The sequence below is a fragment of the Harmonia axyridis genome, chromosome 2 (genome assembly GCF_914767665.1).
Source record: "Harmonia axyridis chromosome 2, icHarAxyr1.1, whole genome shotgun sequence".
Classification (NCBI taxonomy): Eukaryota; Metazoa; Arthropoda; class Insecta; order Coleoptera; family Coccinellidae; genus Harmonia; species Harmonia axyridis.
Genome location: NC_059502.1, coordinates 39,142,421 through 39,168,757, shown reverse-complemented (window position 1 = coordinate 39,168,757; position 26,337 = coordinate 39,142,421). Strand labels below are relative to the sequence as shown.

The 26,337-nt window shown below is 34.6% G+C and overlaps 1 protein-coding gene and 1 long non-coding RNA gene across 2 annotated transcripts; both read left to right on the top strand.

The window, feature by feature from the left end:
• The first annotated feature begins 13,102 nt into the window (after window positions 1–13,102).
• On the top strand, window positions 13,103–13,936 carry LOC123672442. The gene is made up of 2 exons (XR_006746302.1): window positions 13,103–13,712; window positions 13,767–13,936. It is a non-coding gene; the product is annotated as an uncharacterized LOC123672442 (long non-coding RNA).
• A 7,759-nt stretch (window positions 13,937–21,695) lies between these two features.
• LOC123673305 lies at window positions 21,696–24,947 on the top strand. The gene has a single exon (XM_045607792.1). It carries the CDS (start codon window positions 21,696–21,698, stop codon window positions 24,945–24,947), a length of 3,252 nt encoding a protein of 1,083 aa, XP_045463748.1.
• Window positions 24,948–26,337: the final 1,390 nt, after the last annotated feature.

Here is a 26,337-nt window from a genome sequence, read left to right as displayed (position 1 = left end):
ACTCTGTTTAATTGTATATCCCATTTGTTTTGTTCTCTATTGACAAGTTTTCTTGAATATTTCACTACTTCTTGAATGTATCGTTCTGATGGTTTCGCTTGAGGATCCCTTATACTGTTATAATTCAGAATTATCTCTTTATTTTCATAATATTTGTCTTCTATTAAATTTTGTGGATTTCCTAGCTCATATATATTTTGATCAATCTTGTTTTTATTTTCTGAAAATTCTATTAAAGGTGCTGTATACTGATTTATTAATTTTTCATTGAAATTCATGTTGATCTCTCCTAAAATTTTCAATTTTTCATTCGACTTCTCATTTTGAATTCTTGCAATTTTATACATTTCAATCTTATTGATTTCTAGTTGCTCATTTTGTTTTTCAATATCATTATATATCATACTTAGATTTCCTTCTGTTAGATTGTGAACTCCAGTTTCACAAATCTCCAAATTCTCTTCATATATTTTACTTTCTGTATCTAATTCAGCTGAAGATTCTTTTTGTACTTTATTTCTTTTGGTATATAACCTTTCCTTGCAAATCATTAATACATTCCCAAGATTCTTTTCCATTTCAATTACCTTATTTGCCAAATGAATTTTCATTTCTTCCTTAATTTCTTTAAAATTTTTATTCAGTATTTTCGACTGATCTTCCAATTTTTTTGATTGATCTTCCAATTTTTTTGACTGATCTTCAAATTTTTTTGACTGATCTTCCAATTTTTTTGACTGATCTTCAAATTTTTTACTCATATTTTCTTCAAATTTTTTTATTGCATTCATTATATCCCATAAATTCAGTTCTTTTCTATTTTCTTCATTTATTTCCATATTTCCTCTTACATTTTCTTCTTCATCCCCTTTTTCTCCAATTTTCGTTTTACTTCTTGTTTCCATTTTTTATTGAATAATCAATGATATGATTCCAACAATTATGTATTAATTTGAAATTTTTTTTAAAATAATGCTGTGATTGAATTAATATAATAATGCTGTAATTGAATTAATATAAGCCCCACGTTGGGCGCCAATTGTTATGGATCGTATATATATTCAAGTTGAGATTATGTTGTTGTTAATTTGATTTAAATTGATTCGATCCAATAACTAAATTTGAAACTATATTTTATAATTTTGCGCCGACTAAATATCTCAGGAGGGTTCATTCAAATTCAATTATATATTTTTTTTAATTTAATTAATATTTTCAAAATTCACTAACTATAAAAAAATTCTAATAACTAAATTTATATTAATCTAATCTTATATTTACGTATTTAAATCTTCATCGACCTCATCAGTGTTCTATGTTATGGTATGGTATCGTCTTCTATGCTCCTAACCTCGAATGGATTATAACCTTGATTTGTATTAATTCAAGTTGCATTGTTTTGAATCCATTTTCCATTTAATATTGCTTCAACTTGCTTGAATCCAGGGAAATTTCTTCTTGAAATTGATTAAATAATTTTCCACTTCTTCTCACAATGATTTTCAGGTACGTATTTAACAATTTTAATATCTTGCAAATTTTCGTAAATAAATTCTTTCGTTTATCAATTATTTCAGGTATATTTCTTGAGTCAGGTGATGTGCTCTCAACAATGGTTTTTTACTGACTGATTAGCTGTCATTCGGCTGGGCTTTATATAGATTTTCAATTTTTTCTTGAAATCAAGATTGCCTTGGATGTCAAAAAATTTTCCAAATATGATGCTTTCGCAATTTTCTCTTTTGAGGTAAGTTTTCCTTCTTCAATCTTGATCTAATTAATTTCTTCATTTAATTCCCCATCTTTTGGTACCACATATGTTGCATTCGGTCGATTCGAAGTTACAAAATTTTCAAATATTCTATATACAATTTGGAAATTTTTCTAATATTCACTTTCTTTGGCCTAATATTCAAAGATTTCAATCTATAACTCCTAAAATCTACTACATATTTTTAAATTATACTATAATCTAATGAAATATATACATTTCTGTATGTTTGAGACATTAATTACTTTGGAATCCCTGATTTATCATTCGATATCCTATCCCTATCCATTTTTTACAATTTTATTAGGAATTTCAGCTAATATTACATTTTTGAGATTGCATCTAGATGTAATTCACTAGATCACAAGCTATTTCATGAAAATTAACATAAGAAATATAAAATAAATGATTATTTTTTATCATTTTGAATGAAAATTGAATATTCAGTCTTTTGACTCTTTTAACATTATTTACATGATATATAAATAGTTCCTGATACTTGAGTTGAATATCTTTTGTTGATTTTATCAAATTGAACTTGAATTTTATTAATATTTTCATTTTGTTTCAGATCCTGAGATGTTTTGAATGAATATTGATATAGTACTTTAGAAATATTGGATTTTTGCTACTTTTATAATGTGCAATTGAATGGAATAAATGAATAAAGTTACTCTACTTTCTTTAAAATTATTGGATCATATCAAGTTAAAATTTATTATCTATTTGATGAATTTACTGTAGTTTCCGAAGGATAGAGTCTGGTAATGTATTCTCATTGATTTTACCGACCGAATATATATATATATATATATATATATATATATATATATATATATATATATATATATATATATATATATATTCGGTCCAATGTTATTTACCTGCTTTTTAATAGTTACTATGGTTTCCTTTATTTGGATGTGTCAGGTTTTAAAGAGATAATGGTACCACGTGCGTTTCGGCGCATCTGTCAAAGTTTACCTATTCAGCTCTCCCCCAGCCCCTCACTTTTCAGGATGAGTGGAGCAATCTCAAACGTTCTTCTGATTTTCCGTCCTTTTCTACCACATGTAAGAATTCAGATACGTTTGACGGCATTCAATTCTTACACGCCAGCCAATGAATTGCCAGCTTACTGTAAAAAGGTTGTTCGAACATTTGGCAATGCAGCAACTTCGAGCTCGATAGACAGATACAGAGATGCGGCGGATTGACCAGATGTTTTGAAAGAAATAACTCGCTTTTCATGATAGGCAATAAAACCGATTTTAGAGAGGGATGCAAAGTTGTGAGAAATATCAGTTAGGATCGACTATTATCAGATGGGTTCGAGAAAAAATGTATATGCTAAATTTGTTCAGATTCCTTCATTCTTACGAAAATTAATTTGATTCAAAAACGTATTCAGTGGAATAATAAAAAAAAAAAAATATATATATATATATATATATATATATATATATATATATTCAGTCCAATGTTATTTACCTGCTTTTTAATAGTTACTATGGTTTCCTTTATTTGGATGTGTCAGGTTTTTAAGAGATAATGGTACCACGTGCGTTTATATACAGTAAAATCCGTTTATAATGACATTGAAGGGAAATTAAAAAGACTTACCTTATCAATATATATATACAGGGTGCAGTGACGGCTCGTGCCCTCGAGATGTGGGTCGGCCACACACACACACATATTTATTGTTTTTTTTTTTTTAAATCCGCACTAGCGTGGTTATATATATATATTTATATATATATATATATATATATATATATATATATATATATATATATATATATATATATATATATAAATACACATATATATATATATATATATATATATATAAATATATATATATAACCACGCTAGTGCGGATTTAAAAAAAAAAAAATGTGGGTCGGCCACACACACACACATATTTATTGTTTTTTTTTTTTTAAATCCGCACTAGCGTGGTTATATATATATATTTATATATATATATATATATATATATATATATATATATATATATATATATATATATATATATATATATATATATATATATATATATATATATATATATATATATATATATATATATATATATATATATATATATATAACCACGCTAGTGCGGATTTAAAAAAAAAAACAATAAATATGTGTGTGTGTGTGTGGCCGACCCACATCTCGAGGGCACGAGCCGTCACTGCACCCTGTATATATATATTGATAAGGTAAGTCTTTTTAATTTCCCTTCAATGATATATATATATATATATATATATATATATATATATATATATATATATATATAATTATGTTTTTGAGATGGAAAACCTTGTTTTTAAAAAAACTTTATTTACAAGAAAAAGACGAAAGGTACAATCAAAACGACTTATTATTGACTTTACGTTATGACTGGCTATTGACTGACTAAAAAACAATGCATCTGAGAATTTATAACATTACTTATCTCTAATGCAAAATGTGGCGTGATCCTAAGCGTCACACAAAGAATAGCTAAAATAGCAAAATTACATTGTAAGAACAAAGGATGTATTATAGTTACAATAGGCATTCATTCCACCCACATTATCCCGTGTTTGAGATTGATGAGTTAACAATATTCTATCATGAAATATAAAGTAATAAATGAAGATTCGAAAATAGGTCGTATGATCAGAATGGGGTCGTATTATGTAATTCCTCCCCTTCTTGGAAAAAGGTATCACCTTGTTGAGGTGTAGCTTTTAAAGATACATTTTTTCTGAAATATCTACAAGCAAAAGCAATAACAATAATAATTATAAGTATTGTCAAAATAAATGCAAATGTTATTCCAATAGGTTGAAGATTCCACTGCTCTAATTCTTCTAAAACGATGTCTGGAATATCTTCATTCTTGATAAGTTCTTCTTGAGAATCATTCTTGATAAAATGGGTCTGCTTGGGTAGAATAATATATTTTTCTTCATTTATGATGGTTAGAGGAAAAATTTCTTTTTGTGAATTACTTATAGTACATTTAGAATGCAACAGGGCCATTGGCGGAATAAAATAATGTTTAATTTGGTGAGGGCATTTCTCTATGACTTTTCTGTTGTCTAGAGATAAAATATTTCCATCTTCTAATAATTTCAAATCTGAATAGGGAACTGATGTTGTTCTGGTACAATTTTCTTTATGGGTTTTCAAAACGTTGATGAGGCATCTTGGAGGTTTCTTCATGGATTCTTGATTACATAGGAAGTCCTTTTCAACTGGATGACATTCACTTGTCGACCATTGTAATATTTCTTCTTGAGATAGCAAATAGGAATCGGTGTAAGGAAGGGTTTCATTATTTTGTGATAGGAAGTAAAACTTATACAACTCGTATTCCTTTTCATAAATAGTTGGAATCGATATTAAGAACAATAACATCTTGTTTTTGAAAATAACTTTCGTATAACAAAGTTGATAATAATCCTTCAAATGATGAACAGGGATTATCGTAACATTTTTGATTAATTCAGAAAATTGATTGTAAGGCAGAATAGATTCGTGTAAAAGATGTAATCTAGCAAAACTGACTGCCGTTTGAATTTCATCAATAGTATTTTTAATATCTTTAATTTGAAATGTCATAAGATGCATTTGTTCGACTTTTTGGAGTGCAGGTACAATTTGTAATAATTTCAAATTTTCAGTTATTTTTTGAAATTTATCGTAATATTTGTTCTTTAAGTCATTAACTACAGTAGCAATATTCTTTTGATTCCTCATGAGTATTTTCTCATTTTTCTTTATGCCATCAAAATAATTCTTAAATAATTCCTCATCATCTGAATCTAAAGTTCCGAATAAAATCTTTGATATTTTTCCACCGAGATTAATAAGTCCTCTTTTTGTTTTTATATTTTCATTTAATAATTCTTCAAGGGCCTTGATATTCAATTCATTGGAATGTCGTAAATATTTAAAATTCGCTGTTTGTGCAAAACCTAGTGGTTCTTTTCTAATATTCTCAATTTCTTTCTGATATTCGCTAATTACTTTTTCAATCTTACTTAAATCAAAATGATATATTAATTGCAAATTTCTATTTGTAATGAATGCTCTTCCAGGTTGTATAGGCAAAATATTATTTTCAATAGGAATAATTTCTAAGGTAAATGATTCTATGATAATCTCAAGTAGTGTGAGTGTCACGATGAAATAATTCATTTTCAATCTGAAATAAAAATTAAAATTTACTTTTTCCGTTGTTTCAGAATTTTTTTATGATAAATATGCTTATTTTTATCGTCTTGAATACGATGTGAATCAATTTCTTTCGCGTCTATCTTTTTGTATGCAGGATCAAGTTTTCTTGTGATTGGGGCTTTGATATAGGTCGGGTTTTTATTAAGAGGGTGATTTTCTTTCGCACGTCTCTTATAATTCGTTTTTTCTAAGCGATTTAATTGTTTATCTCGTTGTCTTTCTATTTGTTTCGTGATGTCATTCAAATTTTCATATAATTTTCTACATAATTTTGAACTTGTTCGTTATGCGTACGTTCAATAGGTAATGAGTAATTTAAGTCTGCCTTAATAATTTGCATGGGGGTCATTTCTAAACTTGAGTGATTTGAATTATTATAGCTTAATAAAGCTTGAGCTAATTTATTTTGAAAAGTACTGTTTTTACCTTCAATAGTTCGTAATTGTTCTATAAGTGTTGAATGAAATCGTTCCACTAAAGCATTCGAATTTGGGTTGTAATTTGTAATGTAATGAATTTCGATTTTATGCACTTTACAAAGATCTTGTACAACATTATTTTTAAATTCAATACCGTTGTCACATGTTATTCTATTAGGTATACCATAATGGCTGAAATAAATTATTAATTTGTCTACAATTTCTAATCCGTTCTTTTGAAGTAATGGATAACATTGTCCAAATCTAGAAAATGAATCAATTATACTTAAACAGTATGTTTGACCAAATCGTATTGTATCACAATAAAGATGAGAAAAGGGTTTAGAACCAACAGGATTAGGTTTATATTGTAATTGAATTGGAGTTCTTTCATATTTGCTTTTCTGACAATATTCACAGGAATTTATATAATTTTGAACATCTTTATTCATATTCGGCCAATAAAATTTCCGTTTCAAACTAATAAGATTTTCTCTTAATCCTCGATGTATCGTTTTAGTTTCATGATACTGAGTGATTCTAAGTTGTCTTTCATCTATGTCTTCAACGTCTTCTAACAGGATTCTTGAAATTTTTAAATCAAAACTCTTATAGTCGAATTTCTCTTGCAAAATTCGTATAAGTGGTTTTTCCAATTCTGGTGACTTGAAAAATAATGTATAGGAACTTTTTGGTCTAATATATTCTTTAATAAATTTATATAAATCGCTTTCGATTGAATTTATGGAAACAATAAATCTGAGTTTTTCTCCGAATAGTTTTATTTTTATAACATTATAATTAGATGCAGTTTTGAATATTATTTGTAAATTAGATGAGTTAATACTTCTTTCTGTATAAGGTATTTCGAAAATTGGATTTTCAATATTGCTATGAATAGTTATATTGTCATGAATAATAAAATTTTGAGTTTCGAAGTCAATTATATCATCTTCAATTTCATTAGTAAATTCATTATTATCATTATTTTCGTATTCACTCGCATTTAATAATTCTAAGCATTCATCAAGTTCTTCGTCAGTAACTTGATTAATCACTGAAACTAAATCATCTTCAATACCATTTAAATCTTCAATACCATTAAAATCTTCAATACAATTTAAATCTTTAATTTCATTCAAATCATCTATTTGGGAATTCAATGTTTCAATTTGATTTTTCTCATTATCAGATTCTAAAATAATTCTACTCAATGGGTAAGCACATTCTTTATTAGTTTGGAAAAATCGGGAATTGCATACTTGCTTTCTTCTGAATATAGGATCAAGGTTGCGAATAATCGGTGCTTTGATAACAGTTGGATTTGTATTACAATAGGAGTAATTGAACGGTTCGTGACCTACGTAACTTGATTGAAATTGTATGGGAGGTCGTTTAAATTTGCTTTTTCGACAAATATCATGGGGAAACTTATGGGAATTCATATCATTCGAAAATTCTTTATTTATTTTCGTCCTTAAGTATTTTCGTTTTGGATCACTGGAAATATCCATATAATTATGATCATTAACATCTTCTATCAATTTATGCATCAAAAAATCATCATCTTTTTGTTCGATATTATTTAATAATTCAGAGGGTTTATCTGATTTTTCTTCCGTGACTTTATTATTTTCAATTTCATTGGTTTCATTTTTATTGGTATCATTAGTTATACCGCATTTGAAAGTTACGTTTTCAATATTATTTATTTCTATAGGTTTCGACAATTGACTGTTTATTTCCGGTTTTGGATTATTACTGTCAATAGTTTTTTCATTTAATTTTCTAAAATCACTTGCAATACTTAGTTTCTGTTTTTGTGATAAATCTCTTTTTTTAGTTTCTAAATGATTAAGGTCTACTGGTAATTTAATAGGATTTTGATTTGTATTATCTAAAGAAGAATTTAAGTCAATTCGTTTTCTAAGGTAGGGTCTTGAAAATTTTGTTTGGAAGTCGAAGGTTTCGAATGAAAATCTCTATCATGATTATTATAATTAAATCTATCAAAGGATTCATTATTAGGATTTGATCCTATTTGAGTTAATTCTTCAAAAGTAAAATGTGGTTCATTAGAAACGCGTTCGTTAAAAAATTTCTTTTGGGGATTCGTTGGGAATTGCGTCGAATAATTTGGACGTTTTTGGGGGTAAACTCTTGTTTGTACTGACATTTTTTCTGGTGGTGTATTAATTCTTTGGTTGGGATTTGGTTTGAAAACATTAGTATTAGTATTAGTATGTCCAAAAACTTGTTTGTTTGAGGGATAGTATCTATTCACAGGTCTTTGATTAAACTGAATAGGTTGTGAGGGGAAATTTGAATTTGAATTCGAATTATAATTATTATTCGATCTAAAATGATAATTATTAGGAATATAATTTGATCTATAATTATTTGTTCTCGTATTGGGATTATTTCTGAAATTATTTTTTTCAGGGCGTGTTTGAAATTTTTGTCTTCTGCTTTTATCGAGTAAATCATATTGAGCTAAATTCGATATATAATCTTTAACTGCATTTACTGTTCCGTCAAAATTCAAAGCATTATTTGTTATTAAATAAGTCCTCAATTCTATTGGGGCATTTGATTTAAGAACTGTTTTACAAATCTTTAAAATATTAGTTTTATATAATTGTTTTTCTGGATCTGGCATGGGATCCGCGTCAATTCTATAATTTATTCTTATCTTTAAGGAAATTATCTTATCAATAAAATCTATTATATCTTCATTATGTGATTTATTCAAAAATTGTAATTTGTGTATCAATACATCTAAATTGATTTGATCGCCAAATTTAATCTGTAAGAATCTCTTTAGAGAATTCCAATCATCAGGAATATCGGAAGTTGCTACCTCAGCTAACGCTCTTCCTACTAATTTATTTTTAACAACTGATAAACAATAACTTTTTACTATATTTTGTTCATTTGTGAACATCCTTAAATATTCTTCTGTACTTTTTATAAAAGAATGTAATTCATTCTCCACTCCTGAAAATCTTGGCAAAAGCATCCCGAACTTTTCCGGTAATGTTAAGTTTATATTTTCTAATGCCATTTTTACTGTTTGCGCTTTACGGCCTTTAAAATGTTTTATTGAAGTAATCTTGAATTAAAATTGGTAATCGGTTTTTTAAATGAGTAACCTAGAAAAAACTCTTATGTCGGTTTTTTAAAGAAACCTAGGAAAAACTGTTCTACAAGTTTTACACTCAAAACTTTGGGAAAAGGTTGACTATTTTTGGGCCAGAATAGGTAAACTGGGAGTCAATTAGAAAGGATTGCTAACCTTTTTTGTTTCGTATTCCTTGTAGTGAAGTCGTCTTGGGCGCTACTCCAAAGATCAGGGCTTCTTGGCTTCCTTCTCAGGGTTGCTTCTCACCTTAACAGTTGAAACTGATAGTCGAAAGAAAGTTTTTGTTTTGTCACTTCTACGACCGGCACAATATTTCAGATAATACGTCGCGTTTTTCTCGTCGCGCTATTATTTCCGAAATATTTAAAGAGATCCCATCCTCGTCGCCAATTATGTTTTTGAGATGGAAAACCTTGTTTTTAAAAAAACTTTATTTACAAGAAAAAGACGAAAGGTACAATCAAAACGACTTATTATTGACTTTACGTTATGACTGGCTATTGACTGACTAAAAAACAATGCATCTGAGAATTTATAACATTACTTATCTCTAATGCAAAATGTGGCGTGATCCTAAGCGTCACACAAAGAATAGCTAAAATAGCAAAATTACATTGTAAGAACAAAGGATGTATTATAGTTACAATAGGCATTCATTCCACCCACATTATCCCGTGTTTGAGATTGATGAGTTAACAATATTCTATCATGAAATATAAAGTAATAAATGAAGATTCGAAAATAGGTCGTATGATCAGAATGGGGTCGTATTATGTAATTATATATATATATATATATATATATATATATATATATATATATATATATATATATATATATATATATATATATATATATATATATATATATATAATATATATATATATAACCACGCTAGTGCGGATTTAAAAAAAAAAAACAATAAATATGTGTGTGTGTGGCCGACCCACATCTCGAGGGCACGAGCCGTCACTGCACCCTGTATATATATATTGATAAGGTAAGTCTTTTTAATTTCCCTTCAATGTCATTATAAACGGATTTTACTGTATATATATATATATATATATATATATATATAAAAAAAAAAAAAATATATATATATATATATATATATATATATATATATATATATATATATATATATATTTTTTTTTTTTCACACATTTGTGGTTTTTCAGAGTTACTCGGGCGTCAATGCGTCAAGAGCAACTCCTAATGAGTGTATATTATTTTGCGTATGATATTGACTGTACCCAGTATGACAGCTTTCTGCATCCATGTGATCGTATTTTGGGGCAAGTTCAATTCTTTTAAATGTTGGATGGTCTTTCGGTGGACGAGACCGTTGGCACTTATGACAAGAGGCATTATCGTTACGCGTCTCAGCCTCCACATATATTTCATTTGTTGTGAAAGTGCCTCGAATATATATATATATATATATATATTTTTTTTTTCCTTTATCACCATATAGGGCAGGTAACTCCTAGTGCCGGGCATTTTTTTTTGCCAAAGCGCTTCAGAGGGACGTTAAGAACTTCCTCACAAGCCTCGTGTTTGCGAGGATCACTTCTTTCTGCGCTGTGCTTACAAGCTCTCTATCTAAGCCCAGTCTCAGCGTGTTCTCAAGCAGATGTTTTTCCACCAACCCATTTGTTGACATGACCAGCGGGAGTATAGCAGTCGATTTCAGGCCATAAATCGTCTTCATCTCAAATGCCAGATCGTGATATTTTGTCAGTTTTTCGACGAACGCTTTAGTCATATTGTCATCGGCCGGGATAGTGACGTCCAGTATACTCAACGATTTTTCTTTTTTATTTAAAAGCAAAATATCCGGTCGGTTATGTTTGACCGGTCTGTCCGTCGTGATGAACGTATCCCAATAGAGTTTGTGGGTCTCGTTTTCAAGTATGTTACTCGGGTGGTACTCAAATGGCTTCGACATTTTTTTAATAAGGTCACACTTAATGGCGATTGCCTGATGATACACCTTTGCCATTGCGTTGTGCCGCTGTGTGTACTCCGTTGGCGCCAGTACAGTACAGGATGACGTGACATGCTGGATTGATTCAATAGCCTGCGAGCATTTGCGACACCTATCGGTAAGTATGTTCCTTCCAGTGATGTTCTTTATGTAAGATCTTGTCGGAACCACTTGATCTTGAATCGCTATTAATCTGCCTTCTGTTTCAGGGAATAAGTATCCAGCCTTCAGGTAGGTAAGTGATTCCGATTTATTAACATCATTACTTTGCAGGCTTCCACGGTATCTCCCGTGCAGCGCCTTGCCACGCCACTCCTGCAAAAGCTTCTCAGTGGTAAGTTGAGGTGGGTCCTGTTGGCTCGCTAAGTTCAGCGGACTGAGTTTATCATCCTGCAGACATAGGTTATGAACAAATGGTGAGTTACTTGATCGAAAATACTCTCTCATGCTGCGGACTGTGTTGTAATGCACTATTTCCAGGTTTTGCATTCCACGACCTCCTTCGTGCCTTGGTACATACAGTCTGTTCATGGATGCATGTGGATGATGGATTCCGTGCCTGGTTAGAAGTGCTCTCGCTTTCCGGTCGAGGTCCTTCAGCTCCGCATCAGACCATCCGATCACCCCGAACGAATACGCAATTGAAGGTATGACCCATATATTTATTGCTTCGAACATAGCTTTTGAGTTCAGTTTGCTCTGCAGAACCTTTTTCAATCTGTGGAAGAATTTTTCTTTAAAGGTGATTTTCATTTCAGCAGATTTAATATCTAGGGCTTGCTGTACTCCTAAATATTTGTAGGACTCTTGCGCGCTCAGTTCGGGTATCGTCATGTCCTCCATCACACTCATTCCCGTCCCCTCCTGCACTCGACCCCTCGTCACGTGGACAACCGCGCATTTATCTATGCTCATTTTCATCCCTATGGCGTCGGAGAATGATGACACTATTCTCAGTTGTTTCCTCAATTGTTCTTCATTTGCGGCATAGAGCTTGAGATCATCCACATACAGCTGATGATTAATTTTGATGTTATGCACTTTCTCGATTATATATCCATAGATTTGATTCTTCAGCAATGTGCTCAGAGGGTTGAGTGCCAGGCAGAACCAAAGAGGACTCAGCGTATCCCCCTGGAAAATACCCCTCCCGATTTTTATTTCCGCGGTCTTATAGCTGGATTTATTTGTATTCACCACCAGTTGGGTGCGCCAGCTTTTCATAGGGCCTCCAAAAGAGCAATTATCGGTTTCGATATTACGTACAGTTGTAGAGTTTTTATGAGCCATGAGTGGGGTACAGAATCGAAAGCCTTCTGGTAATCCACCCATGCCACCGATATGGTCCGTTGTTTCTTTTTTACCTGTTTAGTTATTATTAGGTCTGTGATTAGAAGCTCCTTGCACCCCCTCGCATTTCCTCGGCATCCATTCTGTTCTCGCGCTAATATGTTTCCAAATGTGCCGTGTCAATACCCCTGTTAATATCTTATAAATGCTTGGGAGGCAAGTGATCGGTCGTTACTTTCTGGGGTCTGTCCTGTTATTTCCCTTGGGCAGCATGTGCGAGATACCGAGCGTGAAAAAGTCCGGAATTCCGGTGGGGTCCGCGAGAGCCTCCTGGAACAGTTTTGCTAGATGTCTGTGTGTTGCCGAGAAGTACTTCCACCAGTAATTCTGTATTTTATCGACGCCAGGTGCTGACCAGTTGTTTGTCTTTTTAAGTGTCAGTTTTATGTCATCCTCAGATATGTTTACGTCGTCCATGTGGTACTTGGTGGAGGCTGCTTCGGCTTCCCTGATCCAATGGGCTTTGTCATCGTGGAGTTTTCCCCCCTCCCACACGCTCTTCCAGAATTGATGCATTGATTCCTCCGTGGGTGGACTCTCTTCCTCAGATGTTTCTTGTTCGAGGTGGCGGAAGAACTGCTGTTTATTTCTATAATAGAGCTGGTTGTTCTTATACCTTTTTACTCTTTCGTTATATCGTTGGATTCTACTTCCTAATGCTTTTATTCTTTGTTTCAGCCTGTCAATGATTACGGTTAAGTTTTCCCTGAAGTTGTTGCTACGGGCTTTAATCCTGAATTCCGACGCTATTCAGTGTGCAAGCTTCTCTACTCTAGTGGATGGTGCTTCAGTATTCAGGTAAGTATGTAAGATACCAATATTTCTTCTAATTTCCGTTATTTTCTTTTCCAGGCGACACTTCCAAGGTGGTGTTGTTTCCGTTTTATACGATCGCGCATCTCTAATCTTCATCCCCAACTCGGAGCATACGGTAATTGCCCCCGCATAAACGAAATCTGTTACGTCTTCCAGTTTCCAGTTGTTCCGTGAGTTTTTCTGAATTAAATTATCTACCTCTTGTACCCTTTGTAGCATTTTTTTGGAACCTCTCATTCTCGGAATTCGGGGTCTACCCTCGGGCAGAATTCCGGTGTACAAAAAATAGTTCTTCAACAGCTGCCGTTCAAGTCTGCCGGTCTCAGGGGTAAGGTTCCTTTCCTCACTCGATCCATGGGTTGGGACTGTCTCTACAGGAACCTCATCATATTCAAGTGCAGCGCCACGCGGATAACAGCTTAACTTGATGACATTCAGTTCGGTCTCAGTAAACTTCTCATTATTTAGCAGCCATTTAACTCTGTTGGCCAATAGGTTGGCGTACAATTGCGAAGTTGGATTTATTTCATTCCATGTGTTTGTGAGTGTCTGTCGGTAGTTGCATTTTGTTCTTTGTTCCAAATCCTTCGAGATGAAATGAACACGCATTAATAGGATGTTCTGTTCCTCACTCCATCGTGTTCTCCCGTCTCGTCTTTGAGTCAGATCAGCGGGACGTGCACTAGCTTCGTCCAAGCTGAGAGCTCCTTCTCCAGTGGAGAGGACGGTATTCGGGATTGCGGTACCATCTCGGGGGGCTGCGCCGCTCTGTCCACAGTTACCCCCTACAGGCTCTTCCTCCGGACGGCTCCGAGAAGGGCCAGCCCGCTGCCCCTCACCGCCCTGGTTTCTACTTCTAGTAATAGGAGCTTGAATGATTCAACAACTTCACAGGCTGCTAACCTGTGAAGCTGGGCGACTCGGGTATGCGGGGCCGTCAGTCCCCGAAGGCATTGTGCCCCCCCTGCATATATATGTATATATATATATTTATCCTGCTATCTTCAGAGCGTCCATACATTGACAATTTACCGCCTACCAAGAGTCCATATATGAACGCTTGGAAGTCTGCTTATGTTAAACCATTCCTAGTAGTCCTACGATCTCGTACACAAAAATTTTTGGGGACGCTCAGAAGATAGTGGGACGTAAATTTCAATATTCAACTAGTATATTATGGTTCAGCGTGTCCGCCGCTTGGGGCGCTCACTACAACTTCTGTATATTCCTCTACAGTATATACTGCTTTCACCTTACCGATTTCTGGGCGTCCTCGATGTCGAGGCAAACTGGCAACGCTGGTTTCTCGTGATTATTCATAATATTTCCCAAGTAGAGCGTTACCCCTGTTTTGATTGTTATGAATCATCACTTTTCTCGATAGCGGCGATTTTGTTCAATTCAGGGATAGTTCGCGCTTCCATAAAGACATCTGTTCGGATGAAATATTGATTTAGTGAATGTGCTCAATCTGTATTTAGTTTCTGGAATCCAGATCTGTATCAGTTGTAATAATATTATATTTGAATTTAGGCTGGTCAATATAGTAAACAATTCTAGAAAAGCACTGACGTGAAGTCAGGAACTTTCGCGCGCATGTTAATATTCGTGTGGGATTGTTCTGAAGAAGCGGTCATCATGCAACTCTGCACAAAATTCTGTACTAGCAATTTTCAACTAGTAACTAAGTTTTTTCATGATAGGATTTTGAGTTTGAATCTTTAAAGGCTCCTCCTCAATATCTCAGAAACTACTCATGTGATCGAATTTAAACTTGTACTTACTTGTAGAATACTGGCGCCCAAAATTTTGTTGAGGTCGTATTGTTACTGAAATCTTAAAAGAATATTTTTCGAAAATATTTTTAATAATTTTTTTTCATCAGAAGCTACCAATCAGATTTCAGTGCATTTTTGCACACGCATTATTGTCAATATTTCACAATAGTGTACAAAATTTCAGTTTGTTCCGTTTTCAACTATCGGAGATATTGAGAAAAAAATCAAAGGTCGCGTTTTTCTTAGGTTTCGTTCTTATTTCCAGAATAAGTCAAGAAATACTGATTCGATAATATCCAAAATGCGCAATTAGTAGAATACCGACGCACTTGCTCTTGCAACGATTTGTTAGAATCTTAATGTTTGTAAATTCAGAAAAAAACTATTTTCCTGACTTTTGTTGAAAAATTTTTTTTCGGTGTCTGTACATCATATTTCGATGAAAATCTGCATGGACCTTGAAGTTAATATTCAACAACAGTGGTGCAAATTTAAGTTAGATCTAATTTCAGTTTTAATAGAAAGTGGGAAAATTTCATGTTTTTTCTAGGTATTGTTTGTTATTTACGGAATAATTCGGATCCAATCATGACAACATGTTCATTAATTGCAGAATACGAACGCACAATGGCCTACAAAATTAAGTTGGTATCGTTTTCTCAGTATATAAAAAAAAATATATAAAAGAACTGACGTGAAGTCAGGAGCTTTTGCGCGCATGTTAGAATTCCTTGGTGATTGTTTCGATGACACGATCATCAGGAAAATTTGAACAGAATTGTGTATTAGCATTTGCTAACTATAGTCCAAGTTTCGTCATCATCGGATTGGTATAATTTGATTTATTTCGGAAATAACAACGAAATCGAGAAATAAACAAGAAATTCGACATACTTTTGCCGTGAATCTCCGGAAAATGGAATCGAATCTGACTGAAATTTGGCACACTGATGGAGAATATTAATCTCAAGGTTTGTGTGGAATATTGTTTGAATCTGATGAATAGATTCTGGAAAAAAAATTTTTTACATCAAAAATTGGGAAAATTTTCCATAATTTTTTTTTTGGTGTACTAACACAACGATATCGACGAATTTCTGCGAGCTAATGCACGTTAGTAATTCCTTCAGATTCATATTTCTGGAGTAATTTCAGAAATAATAACCTTATTAAGGAAAATATCACAAAATTCGACTTATTCTTTTTGCAATGTCTCCCAAAATTAAAATCGGATAAAATTAAAATTATGTGTACTGTTGAAAATATTGATATCAAAACATGTGCAAACACTAATTGGAAATCTGATGACTCCTTTTTGAAAAAAAAAATTTTTTCAAAAAAATTGCGAAAATTCTCGAAAAACAAATTTTTTGAAATTTACCAAACATACGATCTCATTGAAAAATTTTAAAAGTTGCGTGTCAGTACTCCCCATTCACGTACTACGTTTGAATACGATCGCACATTTAGTTCCTAATATATTAATAACATAACCTCAAAATTTCAAATGATTCAAAACTCCGAAACCGCTCGACCGATGTAGCTGGTTAATGAACTCAACCGTCGCATTCTGATGCGCAAACTATTCCGAAAATCTAGATAGATGTCTTCGTTTTCCCGCAATCGTGACAACGGACGGAAGGTCGGCTGACCGGACAGAATTCATTTTAAAGACGGATTCTTCATCAGTGAGTCCAACCTAGCCGTTTGAGACCATTTTAGCGAAAAAATTTCAAAAAGACAGACATCGTGACAAAACGATAGCACGCTGTTTCCCTAGAACATGCGCGCAAAAACGCGAAATTTGACATGTGTTTCCCTTTATCTCCTGAACTTAAAATCCAATCAAATTGAAATGCAGCTCACTGTTGAAGAATACGGAGCTTAGGTTCCCTAAAGTATTTCATTGGAATCTGAAGAATGGCAATTTTTTTTCAACAAAAATATGGAAAAATTTCTGAAAATATTTTTTTAAGAAGTCACTAACCAAACGATACCAACAAAATTTAGCGAGCAAACTGCGCGTTGATATTCTGAATCTAACCTCCTAATTTAATCATCATCGGGTATGAAATTTTCTAAAATGATTTGATTTTGACTTTATTAAATAATAAGATCAATACAATATTTTGCAAGTGGATATTCTTCAACCAATTGTCCAGTTCGGTTACAACAGGATCAATATTTTTGGGTAATCTCGGAGATAACAGCGAAACCGAGGAACAAATTCTAGAAAAGCACTGACGTGAAATTATCGCTTGCGAACAAAAGATTAACTCTTCTTGCATTTTTTGCGCGCATGTTCAAGGGGAACAGCGTGCTATCATTTCGTCACAATGTCAGTCTTTTCGAATTTCCTCGCGAAAATGGTTTTAAACCACTAAGTTCGACTCACTGATGAAGAATCCGTTGTCAAAATCGATTCTGTCCGGCCGACCGTCCGTAGGCACGATTACGGAAAAACGCAGGTAGAAATCAATCTGAAATTTTTTAGAGAAGGTTCCGAGTCAAAATGCCGCGGCTATGTTCGATATCCAGCCAAATCGGTCGAGCGGTTTCGGAGTTATAGTCATTTGAATTTTTGAGGTTATGTGATTAATATCGCGGAACTAATGGTGCGATCGCCTTCGAACTTGGTACATTAATGGAGAGTACTGACGCGCAACTTTTCTGATTTTTTTCAATGAGATCGAATTCTTGGAAATTTAAAAAAAATAAATTTGGAAAATTTTTGCAATTTGTTTTGAAAAAATTTTTTTTTCGAAAAGTACTCATCAGATTTCTGATTTATTTTTGCACGTGTTTTGACGTCGACATTTTCCAAGAGTAAACATAATTTCAATTTTACTCGATTTCAATGTTGGGAGATATTGCGAAAAGAATATGTCAAATTTCGTTATTTTTTATTTTTTTCGTTTTATTTTTTATTTCTGGAATAACTCAAGAGATGTTAATCTGATCATAATGAAACTTGAATGTCAAATGTGAGTGCATAAGCTAGTAGTTGATATAATACCGTTTCTAGACCAGAAAGTGAGCTGTAGTTCCCGCCGTTTACCCGCGCTTGATTGAAATTCTTCACGATACCATTCAGATGGAATTTTTCTAGGTGCTGTTGGAAAAAAAAAATTTGGAAAGCACTGACGTGAAGTCATCAGCTTTTGCGCGCATGTTCACTTGGTGGTCTGCTTTGAACATGCGCCCAAAAGCTGATGACTTCACGTCAATGATTTTCCAATTTTCTTTTAATTTACTATTGATACGATACCGACAAAATTTCGCGACCAAATGCGTGTAAGTGATTCGCATTTAACCATTAAGTGTTATCGTGATCGGATTCATATTTGTTGAGTTATTTCAGAAATAATAACCGTACCAAGGAAAAATATCACAATATTTTACATATTTTTTCTCCCTATATCTCCGAAACTTGAAAACTTGAAAAATGCTGAAATTTCAGCATCAAAACATGTGCTAGAACCCATTGGAATCTGATAATTTTTTTTTAATTAACTATCGATACTATCTCGAAAAAATTCGGCCCGAAGTTGCACGTTGGTACCCACCAAGTTTGAGTGCGATTGCATTATAATTCCCTGAGATATTGGCTTTAACTCAAAAATTCAAATGACTATAACTTCTAAACCCCTCGAGCGATTCGGCCCATCAACGAACCTGGCCGAACGAAATTTCATGTCGATACCTCTTTTCGTTTTCAAGTTATCGTGGAAACGAGACCATTTTCGCTCGAAAATTCGAATATTATAGACAGTGGGGCAAACGATAGCACGCTGTTCCGCTAGAATATGCGCGCAAAAACGAATTTCATTGGAATCTGAAGAAAAGGAAATGTTTTTTAACAAAAATAAGGAACATTTTAGAAACCTTTTTTTTCAAGAATTCACTAACCAAATGGTGCCAACAAAATTTTGTGAGAAATTGCGTTCGTACAAAATTTTGTGAGGATCTTGATATTATATTCTTCAGTGGTTCAATGATTTGTGTCAGTAAATGTCGATGTTAGGATGATACTAACTGACCCGCCCCCTTTTGGCACGGAGACATAAAGAATCGAGGAATTACGTCTAATTTTCCATCTCTTCTTTCAATTTGATATGATAGTTCAATGAAACCTCATCGAATTATTTCATTCCGATTATATATCAGTTTTTCAAAATTTCAAGAAAAAAAAACTCATACATACGCACTACCGAACATAGGTTGTGAAATATTCAAAGAGTTATACAAAAAAAAACAAAACCAGGAGCTTCTAAGCCATTTCCTCACGAGGTTCTGTAAAATGATTAACGCCGTAATTTTTTAACCAAGTAGCAGATTTCAATCCGGACAAATCGAAATTACAATTTCGAATGGATATATCTACGGAATCAAGTAATCTCAAATCCTGCTCTACAAATATCGAGTCTCTAAGTCTTTTCTTTCAGAAGTTATTGTATTTACGGTCGAACTATCGGAAACTGATAGTTATTGCAATAACTTACGAAAGAAACATTTTAGAATCTCGAAAGATGAATTCGTAAGAGGGCGAACTCCATCCAATGATACCGCAGATATACAAAAATCAGAAATTCTAGAAGAGCACCGACGTAAATCAAGGAGCTGATTTCAGGTTGAGTTATATAAAATTCAAATAGTCGAATCTATTCGACAGTTAGTTTTTGTTCGGAGGTTGAAGAACGTTGACATTCTCACTCAAATTCAGGAAGCCATGATTCCTGCAAACGATTTAGTGATTTGTCTCGCTGTTTTGTGATCACGTTCTGTTTGGCATTAAGAATTTGCTAAATGACAAAGAGAAATCGGTGGAAAAATTTTAAAATTTTTCCACCGACGTCCACATACTTCTCTTAATTCACGGATTGAAAAAAAACTACACGTTTCTCTTTTCCGCCCTATGTTGGACAGCAATCGGAATTTTTATCATGCATCTTTGTATCCACATAGTTGCATTTCTCTGTTCTTGTCTAAGTATCTGGAATGAACCCTTAAAATACAAACAACACACGGTCCAAAAGTTTTTATTTATGACCTTCTGTGGTTTGAGAACTCATCAAATCAGAGGTTTCAATTTTCTTTTTACTTGAAATACCTCTAAAGATGAGATTTCATAGAACTCATTTTACAGATGCCCGCCATATAGACACAAAATTTCAACACCATGTGACAAACAGGTTCTGAAATATCCAAGTTTTGAAAATTCGTTTTATATTATATTCCAATCCAATCCCCATTTATTAATATCAAGGCTAAGCCTAGCGAGGTCAACGCTTGAAGCAAAAGTTTCAAACGCCGAACTCGGTCGAGATTCATTTATTGGAACGTTGCGCTATGCGAGTGCAGCTGTTGTGATTTTTTTCTACGATTAATGACGCATGAATGATCGTAAATCAGTCGGCAGAGTCTGTTCTTGTTTGTTTCTAGAGAAGCCTCGGTCTTGCCGACAGTGCCCTAACTGGCAACATAGCCTGGACGCCTAGTAATCGGCAAGGTGAAAGTTTTGTTGTATATTTTGGACGCTCTAGGAAGGTTTCTTGAAATGACGCTCGGAAATCGTTAGAATGAGAGTTGATAAAATAGATATTGACCAAAGTAAGTTTGCGGACATCTAACGACCTCTTCTGTTCAGTGATGAAAAGTATATATTCGATAAGTTAGGGATTGTGCGAGAAATTCGCCACGGACGCTCAGAGACTGTTTTTCGAATGGACGCTTTGAAGATAGCGGGATGTATATATATATATATATATATATATATATATATATATATATATATATATATATATATATATATATATATATATATACGCAGGGTGGTACAATTGTACTATCGGGAGGTGACGTTCCCGCGTACCCGAGTCGCCCGATATCTGAAGGTTAGCAACCTCAGTATCGTTGATTCAAATTCGCTGTTCAGACTAGGAGAGGTAGACAGGGCGGTGAGGGGCAGCGGGCTGGCCCCTCTCGGAGCCGTCCGGAGGTAGAGCCCGATGGGAGCAACTGTGGACCGAGCGGCGCAGCCTCCCGAGATGGTACCGCAAGCCAAAATCTCGTCCTCTCTACATCTGAAAGAGCTCTTGGCTTGGTCGAAGCATTTGCGCGGCCCGCCGAGGAGACTCAAAGACGGGATGGAAGAATACGATGGACTGAAGAGGAAAATATCCTGTTGATGCGTGTTCATTTTATAGCAGTAGATTTGGAACAAGTAACGGAAAACTCTTATAGGATTATATTGACCCAGACTTGGAATGACATCAGACCTGACAGGCACTCGTATGCTAATTTGCTGTCCAATAGAGTAAGATGGCTGCTAGAGGAGGAGAAGTTCACACAAATTGAACTTGACGCCATTCGTAACAGTTGTTATCCGAGAGGTGCTGTTCTCGGCTTGTTTGATGACCCACCCGAAACGACCTCAACCAACAGTCAAGAGGAAAGACCGAGAAACAGTAAGTTGGAGGGAAAATTCATCAAAAACCTTCTTATGTACAGTGGAATACCGGCTGAGAATAGACCTAGGATACCTAAGTTGAGAGCTTCAAGGATTGTGATGAAGAAAGTTGACGACCTTGATAAGATATTGGACCAAAAAATCAACCACGACCACACTATAGAAGAAATCGTGGATTGTGTCTATGCTGCTGCCCTGACAGTGTGCGGTGAGATGGGTGTAGATATCCGGGAGGTGCAAAAAAACAAAAGCAGTGGACCACCACCGTGGAAACATCGTCTGGAAGGAAAGATAAACGAGATGAGAAAAAAGAGTGGTATTTTACAAACTTACCTGAACGCTGAGTCACCGTCTTTGAGGATTTTAAAATTAACTCACCGGATAGCCTCGGATGCTGGAGTCAAAGCTGGAAGGGAACATTTCAAGCAGCAGATGATACTCGTTTCCGAAAAGCTGAAACAGAAAATAAAAATATTAGGTAATCGAATAAGACGCTATAACGAAAGGGTGAAAAGGTATAAAAATAACAAATTATACCACCAAAACCAGCAAAAATTTTTCAGGAGCTTGGAGGACGGACCATCTGAAGCAGGAGAACCGCCAAGGGAAGAAGCCATGCATTTTTTCTGGAAGGGAATATGGGAGGTAGAAAAAACGTATGATAGCCAAGCTTCATGGATCAAGGAGGCGGAAAAGGAATCGTCCAGATATTCCAGTGAAAATGTAGAAATCACCGTTGAGGATATAAAATCGGTACTCAGAAGAACTAACAACTGGTCGTCTCCGGGTGTGGATGGAATACAAAATTACTGGTGGAAACATTTCATGGCTACTCACCAACATTTAGCAAAAATCTTCCAGCAAACCTTAAAAGATCCTACGAAAATACCCCATTATTTCACGCAAGGAAATACTATTATGATCCCAAAAGGGGAAACAACCCAAGACCCAGAAAGATATAGGCCAATCACCTGCCTTCCTACGGTGTACAAAATACTTACAGGAGTTTTAACTCGACACATTTCGCGACACGTTAGCAAAAATAACATACCATCTAAGGAACAGGGTGGATGTCGTGGGGACACTCGAGGGTGTAAGGAGCTGCTAATAACAGATTATGTCATCGCTAAACAGGTGAAAAAGAAACAGAGGAGTATATCGGTTGCCTGGGTTGACTACAAAAAGGCCTTCGATTCGGTGCCACACTCCTGGCTGATTAAAATTCTAGAGATATATGGGGTCCCTCAGGCAATTATTGATCTTCTAAAATACCTGATGAAAACTTGGCGCACAAATCTGATTGTCAACACTAAAAACGAGCACTACAAAACAGGAACAATAAATATTAAAAGTGGCATATTTCAAGGAGACACCCTTAGCCCCCTCTGGTTCTGCCTGGCGATGAACCTCCTCAGTCAGCTCATTAACAGACAGAAATATGGATATATTGTGGAAAGATCGCGGAACATCAAAATAAGCCACCAAATGTATATCGATGATCTCAAATTATATGCTGCTAATGAAGAGGAAATGAAAAAACTTCTCAGGATAGTTGCGTCCTTCACGAAGACTATAGGGATGGAAATTGGGATGGATAAGTGCGCGGTGGTTCACGTAAGAAGGGGGCAAATACGGGAAGGCGAAGGGCTGGCAGTCATGGAGGATTTAACAATACCTAGGCTTAGCGCGCAAGAACATTATAAATACTTAGGAATACAACAAGCTTTGGACATAAAGATGCCTGAAATGAAGAACATCTTTCGAGAAAAATACTTTACGAGAGTAAAAAAAATACTGCAGTCCAAGCTGAATGCTAAAGCGATGTTTATGTCAATGAACAGGTGGGCTCTTCCGTGTTTGTCGTACTCATTTGGTGTCATCAAGTGGACTGCTGCAGAATTGAAAGAGCTCGATATCAAAACACGAGCACTCTTAACAAGGCACGGAATTCACCACCCACATGCGTCATCTAATCGACTATATATCCGAAGACAGGAAGGAGGGAGAGGTCTGCAGAACATAGAAAAAACATACAACGAAACAATCGTAAGCATGCGAGAATATTTTCATGCACAAAACTCACCTCTTTTGCAGGCTATATGTCGGAGTGATGAGAATTTAAGTGCATTAAATCTCAGCAGCCGCGAGAGGCCGGTTGGTGGTGTAACAGAGGTGCAACTCATTCGGGAGTGGCATGGCAAGGCACTCCATGGGAGGTATCCTGGTAACCTGGAAAAAAATAACATCAATAAAAAGGAATCACTAACTTACCTTAGGGCTGGATACCTATACCCAGAAACGGAGGGCCGACTCATTTCCATCCAGGATCAGGTGGTCCCGACGAGATCCTATATAAAAAACATAACGGGAAGGAACATACCAACTGATAGATGCCGTAGATGCTTGCAGGGGACGGAATCTATACAACACGTCGTGTCCTCATGTTCCCTCTTAGCGCCAACAGACTACACAGAAAGGCATAATGCCATGGCGAGGGTTTTTCATCGTGCCATTGCTGAAGAAACTGGATTAATAAAAACAGCAAAGAAGGCATATGAGTATACTCCGTGCACAGTTTTGGAAAACGACACATATAAACTTTATTGGGATATGGTCATAACAACGGACAAACCAATACCGCATAATAGACCGGATATAGTGCTTTTCGACAAAGGGCGAAGATCTGCCAAAATCATGGATGTCACGGTCCCAGCTGATGATAACATATCAAAAGCATTCACGGAGAAGCTTACGAAGTATCAAGACCTTGCCTTCGAATTGAAGACCACTTACGATCTCCGGTCGGTGGTGATTCTCCCTCTCATAATTTCCACCAGTGGGCTGGTTGAGGCACACCTAGAGGAGTACACTCTCATGCTGGGTCTACAAAAAGAGTTGATAAGTACTGCACAGAAACAGGTTATTCTTGCTACCACAAGGATAGTGCGAAAGTTCCTTTCTACCTCCTGAACACCTTGTCTGCTAAGCGGACCGGTGTAGTTGGCGAACCATCCCCATCGTGGTGAAGTTTAAAAAAAAAAAAAAAAAAAAAAAATATATATATATATATATATATATATATATATATATATATATATATATATATATATATATATATATATATATATATATATATATATATATATATATATATATATATATATATATATATATATATATATATATATATATATATATATATATACATATATATATATATATATATTCTTAGTTAACAGTTGGCCTGCTAGTGTTAGTTCCAAAGATTAGGGATTAATCTTTGGTTAGTTCTTGAGAAACGTGCATAAACGCCCTCATTGATTTGTTAGCATTCTGTTAACGTAAGTAATGCTGGCCCAGTGTGGCAGCATACTTCGTTAGGTTGGCAACCTCGCAATCGGACATGTGTGCACACAGAGAAAAGCTAGTCAATGGTTGATGGCGGTATGTCAGTTCTGTTTTAGACAAAGAGCAGATAAGATATATACCAAGCTATTAACCGACTTTATAATCTATTATAATATAATTCAGTATTAATATATTATTAATTAATACTCAAAAGTGTATATTAAATATAGTTGTCTATATCTAAATTGTAGATTAATTACGAGAACCACTTTGTTATCGTTTTAGATCCTTACACATTCAATTCTTAGGTCTTAGGTTTAGTCTTAGTTCTCAGGACTGGTGCATAAATCCACCATTATTTCAGATAAATCTTGATTATTTGTCAAATCTGTGGTCACGTGACTAAAAAACCCGTCCGCTCTTGGATGCTATTGCCGAACGCGCTATATGTATGGGATTATTTCTTTACATAAAGCTGCTTTCCAGTCAGATGCGTGTCACCCCGGGGCTCGGCGCACTAGAGCTTCGAGCCCTTCCTATGAGTGGAACGCGCCAAAACGAAACTGTCGAATTCAACGTAAACAAACCAGCGTTCTACCACAGATTAGTAGTTAGTCTGTGGTTCTACCACAGTAATCACACAGTACACTAGTAATCTGTGGTTCTACAGCTGTCTCGTACTTTATGCGAAGTACCGGTCTTCTTTCTCCCTCACACCTGTCAGGGCTCGAAGCAGTGTGACCATCTATAGTAGAAATCTACTATTATAGTAGATTTCAGGCCACCCATGGTAGATAAATTTTTCATAGTAGATTATAGTAGATTTCTGCTTTGTTTGTCTCTTAGGTACTAGATGTCAATATTCGCAATGAGTTTCAATGGTTTCAAAATTTGAAACCACCAAAACTTAGCCCACATCGAAAAATATTCGCACATTTCGAAATTTGCTAAGCAAATGCTTTGTTTGCCATTGCTAATGTTAAATGCGAAACAATATTTTCCGAAATCAATA

Bases quoted from the DNA above. Each gene is read 5' to 3' on its own strand.
- LOC123673305 (XM_045607792.1), top strand. From the start codon at position 21,696: ATGCGTGTTCATTTTATAGCAGTAGATTTGGAACAAGTAACGGAAAAC.